Raw genomic sequence first — 22,231 nt, 5'->3', positions numbered from 1 at the left:
CGGGAGGGGGCGTGGCCTCCAGGACCGTTGCCATGGTGACCGGGACGCGCCGTCGGGGCCGCCATGGAGCTGGCAGGGGACAGATACCTGGGGGGAGTGAGGAGAGGAAGGTGGGACCGGGGCACAACGGGGGACAGGAGGGGACCGGGAAAGGGCAGGGGGAGCACGGGGACACGGAGGGCACAGCGGGATCCGCCGGGCCGGGCTAGGGGGTACTGGAACGGCAGAGGAGGCTCAGGCGTTGTGGGTGGCAGATGGGCCATGGCGGCGCGGGGAGCTGATGAGACCGGGCGGGCACCGGGGACACGGGGTTACCGCCACCCACCCTCCCCATCTCTTCCAGGATGGAAGGATTCGGCCGCTACTTCATGCCGCCCGGCTCCGAGTACCGGGGCGAGCTGTGGGACGGGATGTTCCACGGGAAGGGCATTCTGCTTCTCCCCAACGGCGGCGGGTACCGGGCGCTCTGGAACCGCGGGGTGCCCTCTCAGGTACGGCCGGGGGGTTTCACCCGGAGAAGCCCCCGCCAGGGAGCTTTTGGGGTGAAATATGTGGATTTCCGAGCCATGCCAGTGTTTGGCCCCTCGGGGTGGGGGGATGCTGCGGGCGATTCCCAACAAAAAGGCCCTGCTGGGGCTCTGCCGGTGCAACCTGGCCTTGSCGTTCCGTCCATCCATCATGTTTATTAATTCTGCACTCAAACATGTTTTGCAGGCGAAATATACTTTTGCAGATGGTCTCGAATACGATGAGGAAAAATGGCGTTACTGCGATGGCTACGACAGAAGATTTTATACAGAAATCTGTACTGGTTTTAAACCACCAGGTACTAAATTGCATTTGCAATCCTAAGAGTCTGGAAGGAATTAAACTAACAACTTTGCTTAAGAAAGATTAATTCAGCTACATGAGTAACATGGAGCAGAAATGCTCTGGCTAATTTCATACAACYCGGTGACGCTGCCAGAAGAATGTGGACACCACCTTCCACCAGCACAGCTCGAGATGCAGCGCTGCATCCACAGCGTGTCTCTTGGAGTGAAGACCTGCAGGACAGGGCTTTATTATCTGCAGATTTTGAGATCTTGATTAACCCTTTTAAACCTTTCACCCCTCACTGCATCAGCAGGGTGCTTTTGGTACAGAAAAGTTGTGCAAAAGCAATTAGTTTGCATTCAGAACATCAAATGAAGTTTCAAGCACTGCCCCACGTAGCTTTTTAGTAGATACCAAAACAGATATTTGTGTTCAGTCTATATTTTTGCTAAAGACTTTTATAATGTTATTCTTGATTGTAGTCAAAAGGTGGACTTATAAGGAAACAAGTGAGCAAAATCTGTAACATAATACAATACTCTATACATGGAATATTTTAGTGATTACACGTAGTTCTGTGAGGCCAGCAAGGCTCTCCTGGCCCCGTTTTGGATTTTAGGGCTGTACTTGTAATGTTAACTTGGTGGGCTGAATCATAGGACTGTGAATGAGGAAATCAAAGCGATTAGCTTTTTATCACACAATCTTTATGTGTGCATTTTTCCATTTTCATTTTCCCCATCTGCTAAATTGACAAAATGTTTTGCAAAATTTATTGCGAGGTAACTGTGTTATTTAATAGCAAATGCCATGGAGATGTAGTTTAGTTATCTGGATCAAAGGCATAAATTTAAAAAAAAAAAGAAAAAAAAGAACCTTTTTTTTTCCTCTTCAGGCATTGCTCAGCTTACAAATCTGGATCCTCCCAAAATAATCCCAGAAGGTTGTTATGATTGTGGTGATGGATTCTACAATCCCGAAACCAGAGTCGTTGTTGACTACCAACACAAGTTTCTGAGAAATGCAGGTATGATTTACATTCTTCTCCAAGGTAAACTAAAAAGAGTTTATTTTTCATGTCTTCTACATTGCTTAATTAAAGACAAAACATAAACAACTCCATTACTTGGTTCTATTACCACTGAGCTAAAATATCTTTAAGTTATTTYATCAGTGATTTATGTATCCCCAGAGCCGTACAAATCATATTTTGCAAAATTACAATGAAGTATTCCCAAGCATATATGAATAAATATATTTTATTACCACTTGGTATGTTCATCTCAGAAAAATCTTCAGTCTATTCTATTATGATCTCAAGCAAGGGAGTGGTTGTGAGGGGCACATCAAAGATCCTGAAAGCTAAAATCTCAGTGTTGTGAACCAGYRAAGTGCTTAAGCATGTGCTTTTCTCTACGTGTTGGAATAGTCCAGTTTTTATTAAAGTGAGTCTGGGTTTTACCTGCCTGAACAGGAAACCTTCACCTTGGAGGGCTGTGTTTGAAGTAAAATCTGGCAAATATTGTGTCTCAAGGATGAGTCCCCAAATTCATAAGCCTTGGGGAACATTAATTCTTACCAAGCCAAAAGAGAAACTTTTCAATTAAAAGCCACAGAAGATCCCAAACTCCTGACACTGGGAAAACTCAAAWAAWKKWAWYYKRMCYKRAAAAAAACTACTTTCTGTTCTGGTTATTTAATCTTTGTGTTATCACCTTTTCAGTGCAGAGGTTTTTAAAATGAAACTGATTTGTGAAAGCAACCACCCACCCTGCTTTTTTTTTCCTTTTCTCAAATATCCAAATTGCAAAACCTTTTTTTTTTTCTAGAAAACAGAACATTTCATTTTCAGTGTGCCACAGTTTAACAGTTTTGTTGCTTGGAAACTCCATTTTTCAGTAAATTTACTATTTGTTGTAAAAAAATTCTCTCTGCTCTACTTGCGAGAGCTTTTGTGAGTATGCACTGTGATATTGGAGGAGGGAAGTGGGGGGGTTGAAATGAATTGGAGATACCATCTGCTATAAAATATACCCTGTGATACATGGCCTGTTTTATAAACGTTGAATAAAAACTGATCTAGATTATTACAAATGGCATTGATCCAAAATACTGGAATGCAGTGGGCCTACTGATGAGGAAGATAAGCAACATGCTTTCCAAAAACACAGGAACCTACACAGATTAGTACAGGAGGGAACGCCTTGGAATTCAATTTATTGTTTTTTAATCTGTTCTTTGAACTCATTGTCCTTTATGACATTTATCTCAAACCCTACAAATTATATCAATCAATATTGGCTCRGCAGCCCGGCACAGCGTGCAGCCTGACAGAGCTGTGGAGATGGGCTTTGTGTGGCCCTTGCAGCCAAAACCTGGACACAAAGTCAAAGTTGTTGATGTGAGGGTGAAGGAGGAATGTGTCATGTAGGCCAGACCCTTCCTCTCAAGAACACGAACACAATTGAAAAACCCGGCACTTGTTCAACATCAGAGGAACTCCTGCCGCCCCAGGAGAGATGATTCAGGGCACAAGGCCACTGAAGTAAAGAGAAAAAAAAAATTAAAAAAAAACTCCAGCTGTAAGCAGAAGAAACTGAGGAAGAGGCTGAGATGACAGGGAACAGATCCAGAATTACTCCATTATAGGTTGGGCAGGAAAGAGCAGGAAAACCTCCAGGCTTCCAGCCAAGTCTTGAAAGCATCAAAAGCAGATGGTAGGAAGCATTCAGGAAGTTCTTACAACAGCTTGACAGGTTTACCAAAATGACACTGTCTTCCTCGRGCCTGGCAGCAGGCTTCAGAATACTCCAGCCCTCACCTTTCACCCTGTGTGAAGCAATCACTAATTGTGATTATGAAGCAATGGCTAATTGTTCCTGGGCTGTTTGTGGAAGGGAACGAGGAGCAGATCAACCATGGCACGGCCGTGCCCGCAGTGTCCAGGTACCACTGCAGAGGGGAGGAAAACAGCCATCTGAACCTCCTGAGCTCTYTCCCAGAGCTCCTCCAAGGAGATGAGAGGATGTGGAGCAGCACAGAGGCTCATGAGGAGTCTGGCAAGCCCTGCTCTTYGCTAGCTCGGAGGTCTGATACTCATTTACTCACAGAACTAGAGCAGTGCAAAAGCCCATCGTGAAAACATAATCAGGCCCAGGGAATGAAATGACAGCAACAGCTTTGTTATACGTTTTTATCTTGCAGAGTTTTCCAAATTCTCATTACAGCCTTGCAGTTATTACTCCGTCCCTAAACCTCTGTTTCCTTGGGGATGCTCAAATTTCTCTTGATTCTCCATGTGTTCTCCAAGCTTTTCTTTTTTTCCAGTATTGCGAAGTACGCAAAATTGAGCACATAAATAAGAATGGGAAGGCTCGTTTGTAAGAAGATACGTTGTTTATTTTGAATAGATACTGGGACCAGGCTCCTGTTTCATCAGGGGTATTCCTTTTTTTCCCCCCCAGAAATAGGACTCCTGGCACCTTTGTAACAGAGTTTGCTCAACAGCAAGATCGGAAGATTTCCCAGTTTTTCAGTGAAAAGTAGAAACTACAAGACATTATTTTGAATGCAAAGCAGGGAGGTACAAGAARARTTGTGACAGTCAGGTTTTAGGCCCYCTGAATATCAGAGAAGCCCATAACTTTCAAAGAGAAGGTACCATCAAAAACAGGATTTTTTTTTGTCCTGTGATGGAAAAGATCTCAGGAACATTCCTGGGTTGCCTCTCTTGGTGAAAACCCAACTTATTTCTGATGAAAATTGCCTTGTTTCTGCTCTGGTTTTCYCAGGGATGGGTTAAATAATATAAAACGTGCTTTTCCTCTTTCTAATATGAGGATATTTGTGCTACTATTTTCATATTTCTTCAGGTTTAATTGGTATGGTGCATAGGGGAGCTTYCTGTTCTGCCATCAACATTACCTGAAATACATTTGTACCTCTTCCTATAAAATCAAGACCAGAAAGACACAAAATCTGCCTTTACACTCAGAGCTCAGCCAGGGAACTGAATTAAGAGCAGGATTAGGCCCAGAAGATGAGGACAAGTGTGTTATTAAGAGGGGGTTTGGTGCTGCTGCAGTCCCAAGCCAGCCAGCAATCAGCATTTCTACAAGCCTGAAAGTCTTGTGAAAAGCAGCAGGAGAAAGTCCTGCTGCTTCAGGAATCATTATGAGCTGAAAAGGTCAAGATTCAAGGACATTATTTTCTTACAGTTTAGAGAAGTCTGGGGTTAGAACGTCTGAGGGTCCTTGGTTGTGAGGCTGCTCTGACTGCCCAGGCAAGGGAGCAAAGCCATTTCAATTCTAAGCTTTAGTAATCACAGACTTAAAGCTTCCTAATTTTGTTATCTTGGGTTGGAGGTTCTCATGCTTGGTCTGAAAGAACTAAAAAACACAAATTTTTTGTTCAATCGGCAGTGATGTGTTCAACCATTTCAGGTTTATCCAACTATGCAAATCCATGAAAGAAATAACCTACGTTTGGACTTTTTTTCCCCTTACAATTCAGATCTGACTTGCACCAAGTGCCTTTTGGGAAATGTAGACTTTGACTTGTCTGAAAAATGTAGTTGAGAAACAGCCATAACCACTCAATAATCGCTCAGGGTAATATTTCTGTACCTACCCTCATGCACCCCAAATACATGCAGATGTTTGCGTGCTCTTTCTCAGAAACTACTGCAGAATTGGGTGTGGGATGAGGACCTGGCAATTTTTCAGGCCTGGAGTATTTCTGGAAAAMAAGACAGCAAGTTCAACTTTGAGTCGACTGTGGTGCAGGGAAAAAAAAAAAGATTGACTGCACTGAGGGCTCACGCACAGMGCTTTATTCCCTGTTCTTCCTTGAAATTGCCCGTTCTGATGATGGAGGGAGTGGATGAACAGCCTGATTCCAGGCTAGTCCCCAGTCATTGCCTAAGAATGCACGAGTTGTTTTGGCAGATGCCCTGAGCAAGGAGAGGAAAGCCCCAGCAATGCACATACAGAGGGAATATAGTATTTTGTTCGAATGAATTTAGCTTCCCATAGATTTAAATGTCTACTTAGAAGGCAGGACCATTTAATCTTTTGTACATTTGTTTCTTTTTTATTTGACTTAAGATACTGAATTTAGATGAGGTTTAGTTCCTACAYATTGAAACTCTTAAAAGCTCTTCAAATAATTGTTCTTTGGATACTTGTTAAGCTAAAGAAATCAGTTTTGATCGGCAGTAAAAGTTCATGCTATTTTAAGTGCAATGCTATAGCTATTTTCTGTTGTATATTTAATCATTTTGAATTATATGTCATGTAAAAGATTTTAGCTCTGGGGCATTTGCCAGATGGCTGATTCTGCATTTCACACAACAAAAGAAATAATGTTTGTGTAAAGCTCTTAAAAATAGTTGGTAATCAGTATATTCTACAACGAATAGGATCCAGACCTGTTTGGAAAAAACCCCCAGCTTTTGCAGAAATTAATTTAGAGGATTTGGTCTCTACCTCTGGGCTCTGAACAAAACAAATTGTGTCTATTGTTTGCTGATTTTGTAACATTTAACAAGTTAACAGGATTGTAAATTTTACTCATTTTTATGTTAAATGCCGTTTATTGCAATCCATTGATCTTTTTCTCTTTACTTTGGCTGACAAACTTATTTCTGAAAGCAGGGCTGTAAAGCAGAGAGCCAGTACTGCTCTCCMTTTACAAGTAGAGCATACGAATGCGAGGAGCCCTTTGCTTTTCTTGCAACAGCTGGAGTGCTTGTCCTTTTCACTGCTAATTCCTCTTTCTGGCCTCTTTGATTCATATTCCTCCAAAACACCACTGCAAAAATTACTTTCTCYCTCTGCCATGGCATTCATCTTCTTCTCTTTGCCCACAAGGCTCTACAGAGCTGCCTACAAATTCACCCTCTGGTCTCGTCTCCTCCATCTCCCATATACTTTTTTCTCCTGCATTCAGGACTTAATTTTTTAGCCACATTCACACAATTCCACTTTTCTGGWACTTGCCTTCCAGACTCTGTGGTAGTCAGAAGCTTTGAAAAAGATTGCATCAAGAAGCAGGTCAGAAATTGTATTATAACTCTTTGATCTGGGTCTCCAAGTGCCACTTATCTATYTCTTCCTGGTTTTTAGTTAGATAGCTTTTGTCCCAATGTCAGAGCTCTGGATCTAAAAAATCCCCAATGCTTAATAAATAAATTAGTGGAGAAGCCAGATCTCAGAAGGAGGAGAGGCAGAACATTGGCAGTGTCACACTGGGACTGCTGAGTGGGCAAGGCAAATGTCTGAGCAGTGAAGATGGTAGAGGGCATTGGAGTCTACTTCATTTAAAATGAAGATCCCAGATTCCTACGAGAAGTTGGGGGTGTATTTCTTACCCTTATTTTTTTCTTGTTCTATCCTAAACACTTTTTTAACTGTTGGACCAATTATCCTACCCAACATATGCTCTTTTCGTATCTTTTTATATAGAAATGTGTTAAGATCAGGCACATTTTGGATGCCATTACAAAATTCACATGTATATCTTTCGCAGTGTCAAAGTCTGCTCAGGTGACAGACAGGGATATTTGGAGATTTCTCATCTGAGCAACCAAGAATATTTTTACACGTTTTAACCTAAAACATCCTTCATCCAGCAAAATAGATTATGAACCAGCATGGTTTATATTCAAGACTATAGCCAGCAGTGAYAATATTAACATTTGCATCATGATGTGAGTTACTACGGTAATTTCAGTAGCTATAGCTTTTGCAGATATATTGTTCCTTCTGGTTTCCTGGTCTTATCTTTTTGAAACTGTGAAAGTTTTCCTCTCCAAAGAGTGGCACGCCAAGAATAACACCTTTGTTTGGGTGCTAACCATCCTATTGTGAATCCATTAAATAGGCTACATACTTATAGGCACTTACATTTAATATACAGTTCGTGTGAAAACAAGTTTTACAAGAGATGGAAAGTTCATTTGGGGGCCATTTTGGAATGACAGTAATTAAAAGAGAATGGAAGGGTGAGAATTTGTGGGTGGAAGCAAAGGTTAATTARGAACACATTTTCCATTTTCTTGCCAGCCTTGATGTTGGTGGGGTCAGGTGCAGTAAGGAAAGGGGTGGCAGGGACCCGGAGGGGGCAGTGGAAATGGAAGGGGTGTGCCAGGCAGAGCCCACGGCTGAGATGCTATCACACATCACTGTAATTGTGCAGTGGAAGAACATGATAAACTGCTCTGCGGGTGCTGGGAGGAGCCAGGGATGTGAAAGAATTCAGTGATATTGTTGTTTACAATGAGCTGCGTGTGCTTGGCCCTCTGCAAACAGAGAGGAAGCTCAGCTGCTGCTCGAGGATGGTCTGTTGTAAACACACCCTTGCACAGGAGGGCATGGAAAGCTGGCCAGGCCTGAGCTCTGAGTGCTCCCTGTCCGARTTTTAACGGGGTGAACAAAGGGATGACACCCACTCACACCCACTCCCACCTTGGGACAGGGGAAGAAGCCATGGATCTCAATTTCAGAGTGCACCAGGCCTCCAAAACACAGAGCTACAAATACCTAACCCAGTCAGACAAGGTTTTTAAGGTGAACAATATCAGGTTCCCCCTGTTTAAACACACATATTCCAATTTCAGCACAGCTCCTAGGTGGTTTCTGGGACAGCATTATTTAAGAGAAGCCTCCATGACAATGCTGCCTTTGGTGACAGTCTCAGCTCTGTGCCATGGCAGGAACCTAAGCATGCAGAGCCCTCAGAATTCTCTCAGCTGAGGTTTCCATAAGCAACACAGAAACATGATAGTTAGAAGCAAATAATTCTAAACTTTGCAATATGCATTTAATATAGCAAGATTAAACGCACCTAAATTACAGTGTGTTTTCATGTCATCCCTTGGAAGCACCCTGAAGCAAGGCCACCCTGAATTTTCAGCTGTTTCTAATCCCAGTTGAGAGATAAATCTGGAGTGTGGTATTTGGGGAAATCTCTTCTGCCACTACTTTTAGCCTGAACATTGGAAAGGAGGCAAGTGTTTTCATTTTGCAGAGAGCAGAAATCCACTGATTTAAGTGGGCTGCAGTTTGAGYTCACTATGGAATACACCTAACAGTGGTTGTGACACCTTGCTGACGTTCAGCACTTCCTCTAAAAGCCCCAAAAACAAAGCAGAAACTTTCCAAGAGATATTTGGTGAGAAGAACCAGTTTTGAAATGGGCTGCTTATAGGRACACTACAACCAACAGCTTTAGCTGGGTGTTGTTTCCCTAGAGAGACTTTCCAGAGTGACCTGTTGGTTGTGCAGTGTCCAACAGGAGATCAGGAGGGTTTGCAGCCCTGGTTAATCATTACAGTGGGCAGATGCTGTTTCTGAGGAGCAGTCACAGGGTTGGCTCCATGTGCCTCCTGCTCAATGAAAACAGCCTGAATTAATCACAGAAATAACTGAGAACTGTCCCAGTGTGAGCTGGCTGAGGATCTCACCCACAATATTTGATATATATTCAGTGGGTGCTAGAAAGTGATCTCATTTTTATTGAGACACAAGGAAATAATTCAAGAGTTCATCCATTACAATCTTCTGCTGTCTCAGTTTCAAGATTTCAATAATATGTCACGATAATAATGATTATATTCCACCAACTTTGGAAAAAATAGCTAGGTAACATTTACTAACTGCACAGGGATATACCAGATTGAGTGAAACGCTCAGACATAGCTTTTTTCCATTTACCTCCAAACACCAGCATGGTCCTCTTTCAGCAAAGTCTGCTCCATCACTGTTTATGCTACTGAGAAAAATCTAAAAAAATGGATAAACTTTCAAAGATAAATATGCTGACACAAAATTCAGCACACCACACGAAGAACTCCATTCTACCTAATTGTGCACAGGGTGATAATTTAGCACTGATTAAAGAGTTTGTATTTTTTTTTTTCAAATCTTTTTTAAAAGGAAAATTACTTCTGAAGGTGAAGATGTGCTTAGACAATCATATTAACATATTCAAACAATTGCAATTTGCAAAATAGTAATTACAACTCACTATCTGGTAGCATTAATCAAACTTCAAGGTTTAATTCCATTTTAAATATTGATGAAATGTGATTCTCCAATCTAACCCTGGTGTTGCAGGGTTATGGAAGCAGCCAGTGACAGAAAAAGAGGAACGTGTAGTTAACAAGCAGCTGCCACAAAGAAGGATCGGCATCTGTGATTTAAATTGTTAGCTGCACAGTCAGGTAGAGTGTAAAAAGGGTAGTCAAGAGGCTGTTAAGTCCATTGCTGCCAATTACTAACAATCAGGGAGGAGCTTTAAGACTTGTTCAGTACAATAAACCCAGTTTGTCTTGTTTCAGGGGTTACTACTGAAGAGGTTGCAGCTGCACTGATTCAAATAGCCCTAAAACTACAGTAATTATCAACCAGTCTTCTTTAGTGTAGCAAAAGTATGTTTTACCATAGCTTAACTCTTTACATTCTAATATTTCCCTGCCTCCTCTCCCATAGCCAGCCCTGGARCCATTCTCAGCTCTGGGCTGTGGTTCCTCTTGCTATCCTGGATCAATTCTTTCACTTCCCCTTACCCAGACCAAGGACTGCTTGTACCTCGCACTGGGTTGGATGGCACTTCTAGGGATTTACTTTACTTTGAGTCATTTCATCTATTTTTCCTTTCCATACACAAAGTTGAAATTCATATTGTTCGTCCAGTTTTTACATCTGGTTAAACTCTGTGCAGGTTAAGCGGGGCTTATGATCACGTATTTAATTTGCTCCAATCACTAATGAACGAAGGCATTTTGGAACAGCTCAGGCAGGGCTAAGATCCTTGGGGTGACTTGTCCTGGGTGCTTTCCTTGGAAACCAGGAAATCCCAGAGAGAGAAGGAAACATTCTGGGCAAACCAAGGCTGTGATGGAGACCTGGGAATTTAAGTTAATATCTGCCTTTTTTTGTGTTTATAACCTCGATGCTGAGCTGAGTGAGCTCTGTCAAAGGCTCAGACAGACCCAAACTGGTGATTTCTAGCACTCAGGTGAGCCGGGTGTTCCCAGCGACCAGCCAGACACTGGTGATGCACAACATCCTTCAAGTTTTGCTTATTCCTTCACCATGGCAGAAATAGAAAAAACTTCCATTTTCATGCAATTATTACAAGCTCAGGTAAACTTTTCTTTTTTTTTAACTAAGGCAATTCCATCTAAAATCACAGAGCCACACAGACTGGACAATATCTGTCACAGCCAAGGCTCACGTGATCACATCTGCAACTCCTAGTGCCTAGAACAAAAGCCAGCACATTGATTATGGCTTGGATGTTGTTTTTAAGAAAGCTTAAGGACCACATTTGCATTCCTGTTGCAGCCCTCAGTGGAATCTGCCTGTGAGGATTGCGTGGTCTTTAAGCAAGATTCATTGCTCATGTTTTTAATTCCTCTTTTAGCATATTTTTTTTCAGCATCTATTTTTCTCCTGCTTTAGACCCGAATTAGAAATACGCCGTTAACAGGGTATTTTGTTATGGATCCGTAAGGGATAAAAAGGAGATTAGTGAAATACAGGAGGAGTTGAACTTAGCTGTTTTATCCAAATTAACACCATTTTGTGTTTGTTAAAGCCAACAGTGGCTGATCTGCTGGAACAATGGCAGCACAAGCGTGTCCTCAGCCTATTCAAAGGTGGGCACTCCCCACAAATCCCAAAAACCCGTGAGTGGAACCACAGACTGCACGGAGCAAACTGGAGAGGCGGCTCTTGGGGAAACCTCCCTCCCCTTGCGATAGATCGCGATGTCGGGGCTGGCAGGGCACAGGAGCAAACCTTGGCACGTGTTTCCCTGTCTGCACCACCGGGATATTTCCCTCTCTTCACCACCGGGATGTTTCCCTGTTTCTTTTCCCCCGGGATGTTTTCCCGTCTCCTCCACCACCGGGATGTTTCCCTCTCTTCACCACCGGGATATTTCCCTCTCTTCACCACCGGGATGTTTCCCTGTTTCTTTTCCCCCGGGATGTTTCCCTGCCTCCTCTATCACCGGGATATTTCCCTATCTCCACCGGGACGTTTCCCTATCTCTTTTCCCCCGGGATGTTTCCCTATCTCTTTTCCCCCGGGACGTTTCCCTATCTCTTTTCCCCCGGGATGTTTCCCTGCCTCCTCTATCACCGGGATATTTCCCTATCTCCACCGGGACGTTTCCCTATCTCTTTTCCCCCGGGATGTTTCCCTATCTCTTTTCCCCCGGGACGTTTCCCTATCTCTTTTCCCCCGGGATGTTTCCCTGTCTCTTTTCCCCCGGGATGTTTTCCCTCTCTTCACCCCCGGGATGTTTCCCTGTCTCCACCGAAATATTTTCCAACTCGTGAGCAGCACCTCATGAGTGCGTTTTCCCAATTCCCTCGGCCAGCAATGAGAGAAAAGGGAGGGCAGCATGAAAGGAAAGAAAAACGAAGAAGAAAGGAAAGAAAAACGAAGAAGAAAGGAAAGAAAAACGAAGAAGAAAGGAAAGAAAAACGAAGAAGAAAGACAAAGCTGACTTGATTCACAACGCGCCACAGTCAAGAAGATTAATCCCCAAGCTTGACGATTTGTGCATCAGACCGAATTTGTCACACACTCCTCCCCTCTGGGAACTTTTAACTTCTTAGCTTTAGCACTTCATTCCCTTTCGCATTTCAAATGCTCCTCTGTCGCTTYAACATAAAGGTAAAACTCCACAGGCAAAACATCTCCATGAAAATTTGACTCCCAAAGAAGCAACAATGCTTCTTTCTCGGTTTTTTTTTTTTTTCTGACTGCCCAAGCAGGGTGCTCAGATGTGAATAAATAGAACCCTGATGGTCACAGCGCCGGKGTTACACCCCCTCAGCTCCATCATCCTCCCAATCATCTGCTCTTTTACGTAACAAGGGCTGCCACAAACCCTCAAAATTTAMATTTTTTGCACACATCACAAGCAGCTAATATGRATYTRTTAAAACAGTGGTAAACAAGAAACWGCTCGAATATATTTCATTTATATAAAAATAAATACAGTTATTTAAATAATACTTTGAATATTTTTTTCAAGGCTTTTTGAAGTTTGTTTTTCCTGGTTTACTACACAGATCTTTTTTCTSCTACACAAACACAAAAGAAAATGCTGCAGAACAGTTTTTGGAGACAAGACTATTTAAATCCCTGAAATTAAGAAGCCACAACTTAACATTTGCCAAGCTATTTTTTTTTGCAAATCATGCACAAAATTACTATTCAAACTTTGCTGGTCAGTTGTTTTTTTCCTACATTGTCTTTGCTTTTATTTTCCTTCCACACTGTCATTATGCTCTCAGAATAAATACGACAGACATGAATACTAACAAGGGACACAGGAGTTGGTCTAAAATATCTCTCAGCCACTACACGTACCTGCCACAACACACATCTCAAAACCAGCATGGAAAGAAAAGCTGAAAGACAAGAATTTGGGATTTTACTATAAATTTTTCTTTATCTTCACTTTCCATCAACTGACAAGCAGCACAGGCAGAGTACTTCAAAAACGCCTTTCCTAATTTCTGATAGTTTCAACATTTCTCCTGCATATTTTGCCCAAAAAGGCAAAATATAAAATCTCTACRTGTAAATCTCGTAGTTCACCCAAGCTGAGCTCATCAAACACATGAATCAGTCCTTGCCGCAGAYCCAGTACCTCCTGCTCTGACAAATTCCCACAAAACAGCACACAATCTTTTAAACAAACAAMAAAAAWGAGTCCTAAGAGATGCCAATGGCTAAAAACGGGTCTGTTTTTTAAAGGAAAAATGTCTCCATGGAGCTGGACCCCAGTGATGCAAAGAGGGGATATTTAATGTTCTCTTTCTCTCCCTTTCAGACGATGAGGAGCACGAGTGGATCATTCGGAACTGCCGGAAAGCCTGGGATATAATAGATGAGGACAAACCCAACCCTTAAAGCAGTTTCTGCTCAGACAATATTCCAGCAAAGCAGGTAATCTGATTCACAATAAACGCAATTTCTCCTCGTGGATTCGTCTCACCCTTTCCCTTGACAGGAATATAATCTTTCTGTCATCTTTGTCAGCACAAACAAAAATGGAAATAATCATTTAATCAGTCATGCTGAGCAAAAGCCATGGCAAAAAAAAGCCGACTGTACTCACAATAATATTCCTGAGAGGTGTGCAGTGTAGTATGTATAAACATTATTAAGCCTGAAAACAATTTGTTAAAAAGAGTGCCTCAGATTCAGTGTTGAAGTCATTCAAATCCATCTTAATCAACATTATTTTCCCAGATTTTAGTTAGCTGTCCTGGTGAATTCCTTTCCTCTCTTTTTGCTCAGTACTTTGATATTGATTGATCATTGTAATAATGTACACCAGAGGTATTCTTTAATGACTGGTTTGCTAACTAGGAAATTATATCCATTTACTACGAACGTTTGTTGAACTCTCCTGAAGCCAGAGTTTAACAAAATAATAAAAGAGGAAAACTGGGTGGGTTGCTGCTTGATTAGTAAGCCAGAAAGTATTTAAAAATAAAATAAAATGGAATTACATCATTTTCTGGATGTAAGTGCCAGCACTTCTACTTGCATTAACTTTATTTATTACACAAATAAGACATTTACAAAGCACAACATTAAAAGTATGTAACAAAACAGACATTGGTTTTACAAAAAGTGCTTACAATTTTGTTTTACTTTTTTAAAATAAATATTAGTCTTGACTGTCCACTCATTCAGAGAAAAAWTTTTTTAACCATTGTAGCCAAGACATGCAGAATTGCAACATGCTACAACAAAATGATTGGCAGATGAAATAAAACTGGTGTTTAGTTGGCATCCTACAGATAAATCACTGATAGAAGTGCAGGATTGGTTCCCACTCCCCGTCCCAACGAGTGAGTTGTGTAAGCACCTTTAGCTCGGGCATTGGGGTTAACCAGCATGAGCCAAAAAAAAAAAACCACTGGTGATAAAACCTTCAACCATCCCCTTCCAGAGCCGAGCCCTATTAGTTACCTTGTTAAACTGCCGTGAAGAGCCTTTCACTGGCTGTYTTCAGTGGATTCTGTCTGCAAAAGGGTTTGCAAAGAGCAACTGGAAAAGTTTAGTGCGTGGAGTCTGCATTGCTGCACCAGAACCCATCTGGCAATTACTGAATAAACTAAGAAAATGAGAATGACTTTAATTTTATTTTTTTTTTAATCCACAGACAGGAGATGAATGCAAATGACCTGAGATAAGGTTTGGTTCAGTGGCAACAGTCAGTGTGAAATATGTTGTGAAACAATGTATTGAATAAATTAGAAGATTTCTTACATTCTTGGTACAGTTGAGTATTTTCCATACACATAATTAGCTCTAAAACTGCACAAGCTGAATTGCTTCCAGTTTTTGCAAACAATTTGGGCTTAATATAAACAGAGCCTGATTTCTGAATTAGCAAAGCTGCTCCTGGCTACTTATGGGGGGAAGTGCCCCGAGCACAGTCTGTGGTGAGCCCACGTCCTGGAGAGAAACACCTCAGCCCCTGCCTTGCACTCTGGCCCTGCTGTGGTATCAGTTACAAACCTTTGGATATYCAGTACATTTCACAAGTGGAGTTTTTCTGATCAAGTTGGTATTTAGCAGATACATATTTCATAGTTTCCCTTTCATTGCACCACAGAGACTGGAGAGAGAAATACATCAAACCCTTTTTTCCTTCCTTGGCAATCTCAGAGATTGTGGGATGTCAGGGAAAGTTACAGCCTGAAGTCTGTCCTTCAGTCTTAAAAGAACTCATCCTTTATGGCACTAATTCCACAACTAAATGGTCATCAGGATGTGGGAGCACAAATGGAGAACAAAGCCAGGCCCTGGTGACCCCCGGCCCCGCGAGCATCTGGAGATGACAGCTGTGATGGCCAACACTCACCAGCAGCCAGCCCAGGGAGCACCATCCTTCACTCATTGCCACGGACAAGGACAAAAAGAACTGCAACTGGTGCAACTGGTGCAACTGGTGCAACTGGKGCAAGTGGGGAGTGCCCCCGCAGCGGTGGTTCCAGTCAGGTCAGGTGTGCAGGAGCGCCTGGTCACCGGTCACACTCTGGAAACGAGCACTCGCACATCAGGAGGTGACAATAATATTGTGTGGATTTAAATCCCCTCTCTCCTTTCAAATGTTATTTTAAATTGGGGATAGAGCTGCTGGCTGCAGTGAGACATTTACTGGCCYGACTGTCCGAGGTAGAACCATCACCCTCTCAGTGTCTGTGCACACACAGAACAGTGTTTGTGTGTTTGTGGATGTGTTTGTTCCAACCTTCACCAAGCTGTGCTTGTGCTCGGTTACTTCTCAAACCAAGAGATCTCGGTGGCCACCTCAGCAGATGTCCCCATCTCCTCACACCACGTTCCTCGTGTCTGGTTGCTGGTGTCACACGGTGTTTGGAGACACAGGAGAAGTCCCCACGTGTGCAATGYGGGCTGGCAGGAGCAGTGGGATGGCTGCCCACCCAGCCCATCTCGGAGATTGATCCAGGATCTCCCGGAGAGGAAAACACGTGGATCTACAGCTCCAATTAAAAACAAGTTCTGGAACAGATGGATTCCCATCTCCCGCTCCTCRGGCACGGTTCAGTCACATCCCTCACGAGCTGTGGCTCAGGACAGGCTTTCACATTCTTGGAAGGGTGGCCTCACAGACACTTCACAGCAGGACAGACCCATGTGGAGAGAGGTTCTGTTAGTGACCTGCTCTTGTCTCGGTGCAAACTGAGAAGGGCTGGCAGAGGTCACTTGTTTACTTTTCCTTATTACCATCAACGAGAGATCATTTTGGAGTCCTTTTCCTGACTTGGGGCCAGACTGCTGAGCATTTCCTTTGCTGTTGCCRTGAGCCCAGCAGCTCTCCTGGGATTTACCCTCATCCCAGGGCCTGGCAGGACCGACAGCCGAGCGAGAGAGGAGGGCAGAGGGAGWCAGAGGATGCTGCTGGACAAAGGAAGATTCCACCCCCTTGCTGTCCACTTGGCCAGGGACCACTCCTGCTGGCCTTATTGTAGTTTTCACCATTTTAACCGGTCTCCAGTTTCTACCCCTCTGTTTCCACTGACTGAATTTKAGTCCACAGCAGGGCAGAACTTTTCTATACCTTTATGGACACCTTCCACTGAGCATTTCCCAGTCCCAGAGCATGGATGGTCTGAGAGTTTTCTGTAGGTACATTCTGAAATCACCCATTTGTGATCCAATATGACTCCAAGGAAATAAAGTAGCTCGTTAATAAAGAACAAGAGTAAAAAACTTTAAAAAAAACAAAACAAAACAAAATGATTTGGCAGATGGCTGTGAGAGGAGAGAGATATTCAGTGTTCTAAGAACAAGTCAGCAATCAAAAACTTCAGTGTGCTAAACCTGGCTCTGCCACCAACCCTCATGGTTCCTCTCACTTTAGGACATCTCTGTTTCCCCTCCTATAAACGGGGGGAAAAACACCAAGATTTACTTACCTTTGAGTGATCAAAGGTCATGTGATTCTAAAGCACTTTGAGGAGGAAGAAAAACTGCCTATTTCCAGCTGGCATCATGTTTTCCACTCAGTGGAGTCTCAGCTACCTGTGAGTTTGGCTCGGGAAGGTCTGTCTATGTATCGAGTTGCTGAGCCAAAAGCCAATTTCAGCTTTCACACATGCGAGTGGAAAAGGAGGAGGGATGTCCAGGAACCGCTTCACTGGTGCAAAAAGAGAATCAGGCCAAACCACGTAAATTCCTCCTTCCTTTATGTTCAGAGGCGATCATCSACCCCTCCAGAGCTTCAGCATGTTCTGGGCTGTTCATATCCCATGGGATTTGGGAGCAAGACTTGCGAGCACAGCAGAGTCACCAGTCGTGCCTGTGTCTGGCACTGCCTCGGAGAGACTCACGGTCATTCTACAAGTCCACAAGAAACACGTGTAAAATGTAACTGTGCACTCAACACACACATACACGGAGCGTCGCTGGACAAATCGGAGCGGGCGGCAGGCGCTGGTCAAAAGGGAGAGCTGAGAGTGCTGGGTCTGAGCTCCTCCTGTGGGACTGGTGGCATTGCCGTGGGCTGGGCACTGCGGCAGCGGGGCACTGCTGCTGCCAGGGCCATGGGCACGTGAGGAAAGGTCCGAGCAGTCAGTACTGGAAGAGGATGACCTGGGGGGAAAGGGGAGGGAGGTCAGCAGCTTTCAGAGATACAGAGCGCTCACAACAGCCCTGTGCTTTCAGGGAGAGCAGAACACACACGGGGTCTGCTGTGGCAACCGCTTCTTCATGGGAAAACCCTCTCTGGAAGCACCGTCTGCCCAGGGACCACCAGCCCTCCCCACCAGGGAGGAGTGACGGGGCTGTGGCATGGGGGCACAACACCTTCAGCTGTGGAACGGAACAAAACGGGGCAGAGCACCAAAACAGGCATTTCATTCATCTGTTCTGCAATACAGCAGCTATCGAGAAAGGCAAAGATCAGGATCAGCAGTGCTGAYTGTCCACCTCAGTCACTGATCAGCACAGGATCCCCTCAAACACTGCTCAAAAAAAGACCTCATTATTCTGCAGGTCCAGCCCCTTCCCTGCCCTCTGGTTGGGGAGCAGCTGCTGAGCTGATCACAGCTCAGTTYTCCCAAACTTTTCCCAAAAGTTTCCCCACAGGCAGTGGGAAACACACACTCAGCGTTTAGATGTGTTTTCCCAGGATCTCAGCTATCACTGCTTTGAAAAATTTTTGGATGTGGGGGAAAAAAAAGCTACTTCGGTTTTCAGGAATTCTCCATGCAAGCAGATTGTTTGGAAAAGGAGCTGGTGGGGGCAGCTCCGTGTCCTGAGAACTCTGTTCTGCAACAGCTGTGAGCAAGAAATTGCATTTAAATCAGGAGATGCTTGCTGCAGTGAAGCTTCTCTAACAACAGCACCAGGACTGGATAAAGTTTTCTGAAAACTCCGCAGCTTGCTGGGCCGATATCATGACAAAATGGTAGAATTTAGACTGAAAAAGTAATTTTGCTGTGCCCCTGCTTCTGTCCATTGAAACAGAGCTTCATAAGCTGCTGCTGCACTGAGATTTGAAAAGAGAGGTGGTGAGAACATCTAACACTAAAAACAAAAGCTAAAATCGCTAAGAGTTGCCAAAGGCCCAGTGTTTCCTCAAAAGGAAGTTATTGAACCTGGAAGATAAAATCTTCCAAGCCTAAGCATGTTTGAAAAGTCTTGTCCCCAATAATCTGTGTGTCAGAACAGATACTGTAAGTGTTGARCAGAAAAATATCAACAACCAACATTGTCTCCTGGCCAGACATTGTGAAACAACATTCCTACTTCAGATATTGTAACAGCCAGTTGTTATTTTTTTAAGCAATACTGCAATCCGCAAGAAATGAATATTTTTTTATGTTAACTCGTGGAAAACTGGGAAGTTTACTGGTCCGTTGCTAACAGCCAGTTGCTGTTCACACCACAAAACGTGCAGGAATGGAGCAGGACACAGTTTGGGGTACACAGGGAGGGGGAAACAGAGAGGATTTGGGCAGAAGGGTGTGAGAGCCTTCAGGGAATGCAGGCACAGCATCCCAGTGTGTCACAACAACGAGGGGTGGCCAGAGAAAAACACAGTGATGCCATTTTGACCAACAGTGAGGACCTAAGGGCCCCCAAAACTAAGGGAAGACACATGGAGATGGTGGAGGAGCAGGGACAGTGACAGGGGACAATGTCACACAGGAATCTTTGCTAGAGGGAAGGGTTGGCCCCAGAGCCTGGAGCAGGGACTACATTTACCTTCTCACCCCTATTAGACAGTGGTCCTTCCATGTCTGCTTTGAGGTGCACTGGTGGAGCAGTGTAGGGAAGTCTACAGTGCACTTGTCCACACTGTACCTGACCTGTGGATGAGAAGGGGTTTCAGCCTCTTTTATTGCAAGCAACAAATGCTCTGTACCCAGCATGGCCGGGCTTCCAGCGGGCACACGGGGAACAGGAGGGGCCCAGAGGGTGAGTGAGGGGAGAAACCTCACAAGAGGCAGAGCCAGAATCTCTGACTAGGTTGTAATCAAAGCTGCCCATCACTCCCAAAGCATTCTCTGGTGCTGGGAAATGTCACAGAAAGCAATGCCACTGTTCTGAGCGGGTAAAAGAGCACCCGGCCTGCCAGGGCACACTCACACCTCTTGTCCATGGCACAGCACAGGAGCACCAAGGAGCAGGGTGGTAAAACAGGCACTGATTTAAGCTTAATCCCCAAGGTAAAATCAGTCAAACACGAGCAGCACCGGGAGGGTTTTGACCACGGTGGCACCGCCTGTCCCGGGCACTGCCCCTGCCCTTCCCAGCCCCATCTCCTCTTACTTTCGATGTATCCGTGCAGTGTCACCATSCGAGCCCGCTCCGGGCTGCTGAAGGGCGAGTAGTGGATGTCATCGGGCAGCGAGGAGGGGATGCGGGACGGGGGCGCTCCCGACGGCGGCACCGTGTGCTGCGGGGTGTGTTTTTTATGGCGGGCTCTGCAGTTTTGAAACCAAACCTGCAACAAAAGCGGCAGAGTGTCAGCTGAGAGACGATTGGGTTGAAGCGTGGTCCTTCACCAACATCCTTGGATGGGTGTCTTTCCAAAAGTTTTACAAAAAAAGGAATAAAATAGAGAAATCTGCGCCTCATCAGCTTCCACAGTTTTGTTTTACACTCATTAGAGCAAGAGTGAAGCTGCTTATGTAAAACTTTGTTCCTCAAAATGATGGCAGCACCTCCCAAAATCTCATTTAAATTTTCATCTGCAACCCCAYCTCACCTGGCCTAAAAGCACCACTGAGATCAGTTGAGAAACTTAAGCATCAGCAAAAAGAGAAACAAGAGAAGACAAATATGAGTAGAAGCTTAAMCTAGGATAAGTTATGACTTTAGGAACGATGAAAACAATATTGTTTTAATCACTTGTGGTTTGTCAWATTCAAAAACCCCATCAGCAGAATATCAAAGCTAAGAAAGGAGGGTGCTGTGGTGGGATACAACCACAGACTGTGTGAGCAGCAGGTATGAGATCTCTGATCATATCTCGCTGCTTTTAATTAAAGGACTGGTTAGGGAATTACATTCTAGAGTTAAAACATGCATAGATGGATTTTTTTTATGCTGAAGAGGTGATCTGTTCCTTATGCTTTAATTCCTGAAAGATAGCTGGGAGTAAAAMCCTTCTCCAAGGCTGAGTGAAGATCAGCTCTCCAAGGCAGAGCACACTGGACTACAGAGAAGGAAACAGTCATAAGCATTTGACAAATTGTTTCCTGTTCAAAGCGCCTTTAAAAACCATCCMCATAAAAAATCACCCGGTGCACAGCGTGCTTGATCTTCAGCTAAATGAAGTCTCATTAACAGAGGCTCGAGCCAGATTTTCACACACAAAATTTAAATGTGTCACTGGCAAAACAATCTTGGATGAAATCTCACAAATTTATTTCAATCATTCGTGTTTTTATTGTATGCAGAAGGTATGTGAGAGAACATTCAAGTGACGAGTATAAATGTCACCAARAGGCAGAGCTGGGCTGTCTGTGAACTGCAGAAGGGACATTTCTCAGTCCACTCGCCCTCCCCAAGCTCAGGGATGGGGACTTTTCTGTCACTGTGTCCCCTGGGCCTGAAAAACCCCTTTTTTCCTTAACCTTCTCCATCCCAACACTTCCTGCCCTGGTGAGCTCATGGCACGGCTGGTGGCCAGGAAAGCTCTAGGACCTTGTGCTAACAGCACCCAGGGATTTACTGGGAATGGCTGGGGCTCTTGGGGTTTTGAAAAACAAATAGAAAACCCATGACCGAAGCAGAGGAAGGAAGGTGCTGAGGAGCAGAGGAGCCATCATGCAGAGGAGGCAGCACGAAGCTGCTGGAGGGGCATGTCCGGGGCTGTGAGCCCTGTCCTGTGCCAGCCCCCAGCTGTCCCCTCCGGGGCTGTGAGCCCTGTCCTGTGCCAGCCCTCAGCTGTCCCCTCCCTGCCCTGCTCAGCCACACGGTGCCATCGCTGCCCTCACCTGAATGACTCTGCGGCTCAGCCCCGTCATGTCCGCCAGCTTCTGGAGCGTTTGTGCGTCGGGGTTGTTGTCCTGAGCGAACTGTGCCTGCATGACCTGCGGGGAGAGGGGACAGGGGCTCAGGAGGAGGCTGGGGAGCCTCGGCCCCTGCAGCCCCCCGGCCCTCCTGCCCTACCTGCAGCTGCTCGGCGGTGAAGGAGGTGCGGGCTCTCTTGGCTGGTTTGGGCTGGCTGTCCTGCTCYGAGGGCACTGCCCCTTCCAGAGTGATCCCATTGCCTGTGGGGGACAAGCTCTGTGAGCCACAGCTCAGAAATCCACCTGCCACCTGCACCTGCTCAGCTGGGGGATGGCAAACAGTGCGGGGCACTGCAGTGTGGGGCACCCAGAGCATCACAG

General features: G+C 44.6%; 2 protein-coding genes across 2 annotated transcripts in view; one reads left to right on the top strand and one right to left on the bottom strand.

Annotated features, from left to right (window-relative positions):
• Positions 1–62: 62 nt before the first annotated feature.
• Positions 63–15,117, top strand: MORN5 (MORN repeat containing 5). The gene is made up of 6 exons (XM_057372947.1): positions 63–110; positions 344–491; positions 715–826; positions 1,712–1,843; positions 13,675–13,790; positions 15,019–15,117. Exons 1-5 carry the CDS (start codon positions 64–66, stop codon positions 13,752–13,754), a joined length of 519 nt encoding a protein of 172 aa, XP_057228930.1. The 5' UTR covers position 63; the 3' UTR covers positions 13,755–13,790; positions 15,019–15,117.
• A 2,008-nt stretch (positions 15,118–17,125) lies between these two features.
• The window catches only part of LHX6 (LIM homeobox 6), a 15,623-nt gene continuing 10,517 nt past the window's right edge, over positions 17,126–22,231 (bottom strand). The window contains exons 6-10 of the mRNA XM_057372894.1: positions 22,011–22,111; positions 21,836–21,931; positions 20,163–20,337; positions 19,596–19,699; positions 17,126–17,978 (exon numbers count right to left, since the gene is read on the bottom strand). Of these exons, the coding sequence (XP_057228877.1) occupies positions 17,958–17,978; positions 19,596–19,699; positions 20,163–20,337; positions 21,836–21,931; positions 22,011–22,111 (497 nt within the window). The 3' untranslated portion in view covers positions 17,126–17,957. The remainder of the gene's footprint in view (positions 17,979–19,595; positions 19,700–20,162; positions 20,338–21,835; positions 21,932–22,010; positions 22,112–22,231) is intronic.

The sequence above is a fragment of the Malurus melanocephalus genome, unplaced genomic scaffold (assembly GCF_030028575.1).
Source record: "Malurus melanocephalus ecotype Western Australia unplaced genomic scaffold, MMel_1.1 scaffold_181, whole genome shotgun sequence".
In the NCBI taxonomy this organism is placed as follows: Eukaryota; Metazoa; Chordata; class Aves; order Passeriformes; family Maluridae; genus Malurus; species Malurus melanocephalus.
The sequence above is the reverse complement of the archived record's forward strand: the minus strand, read 5'-3'. Positions and strand labels throughout refer to the sequence as shown.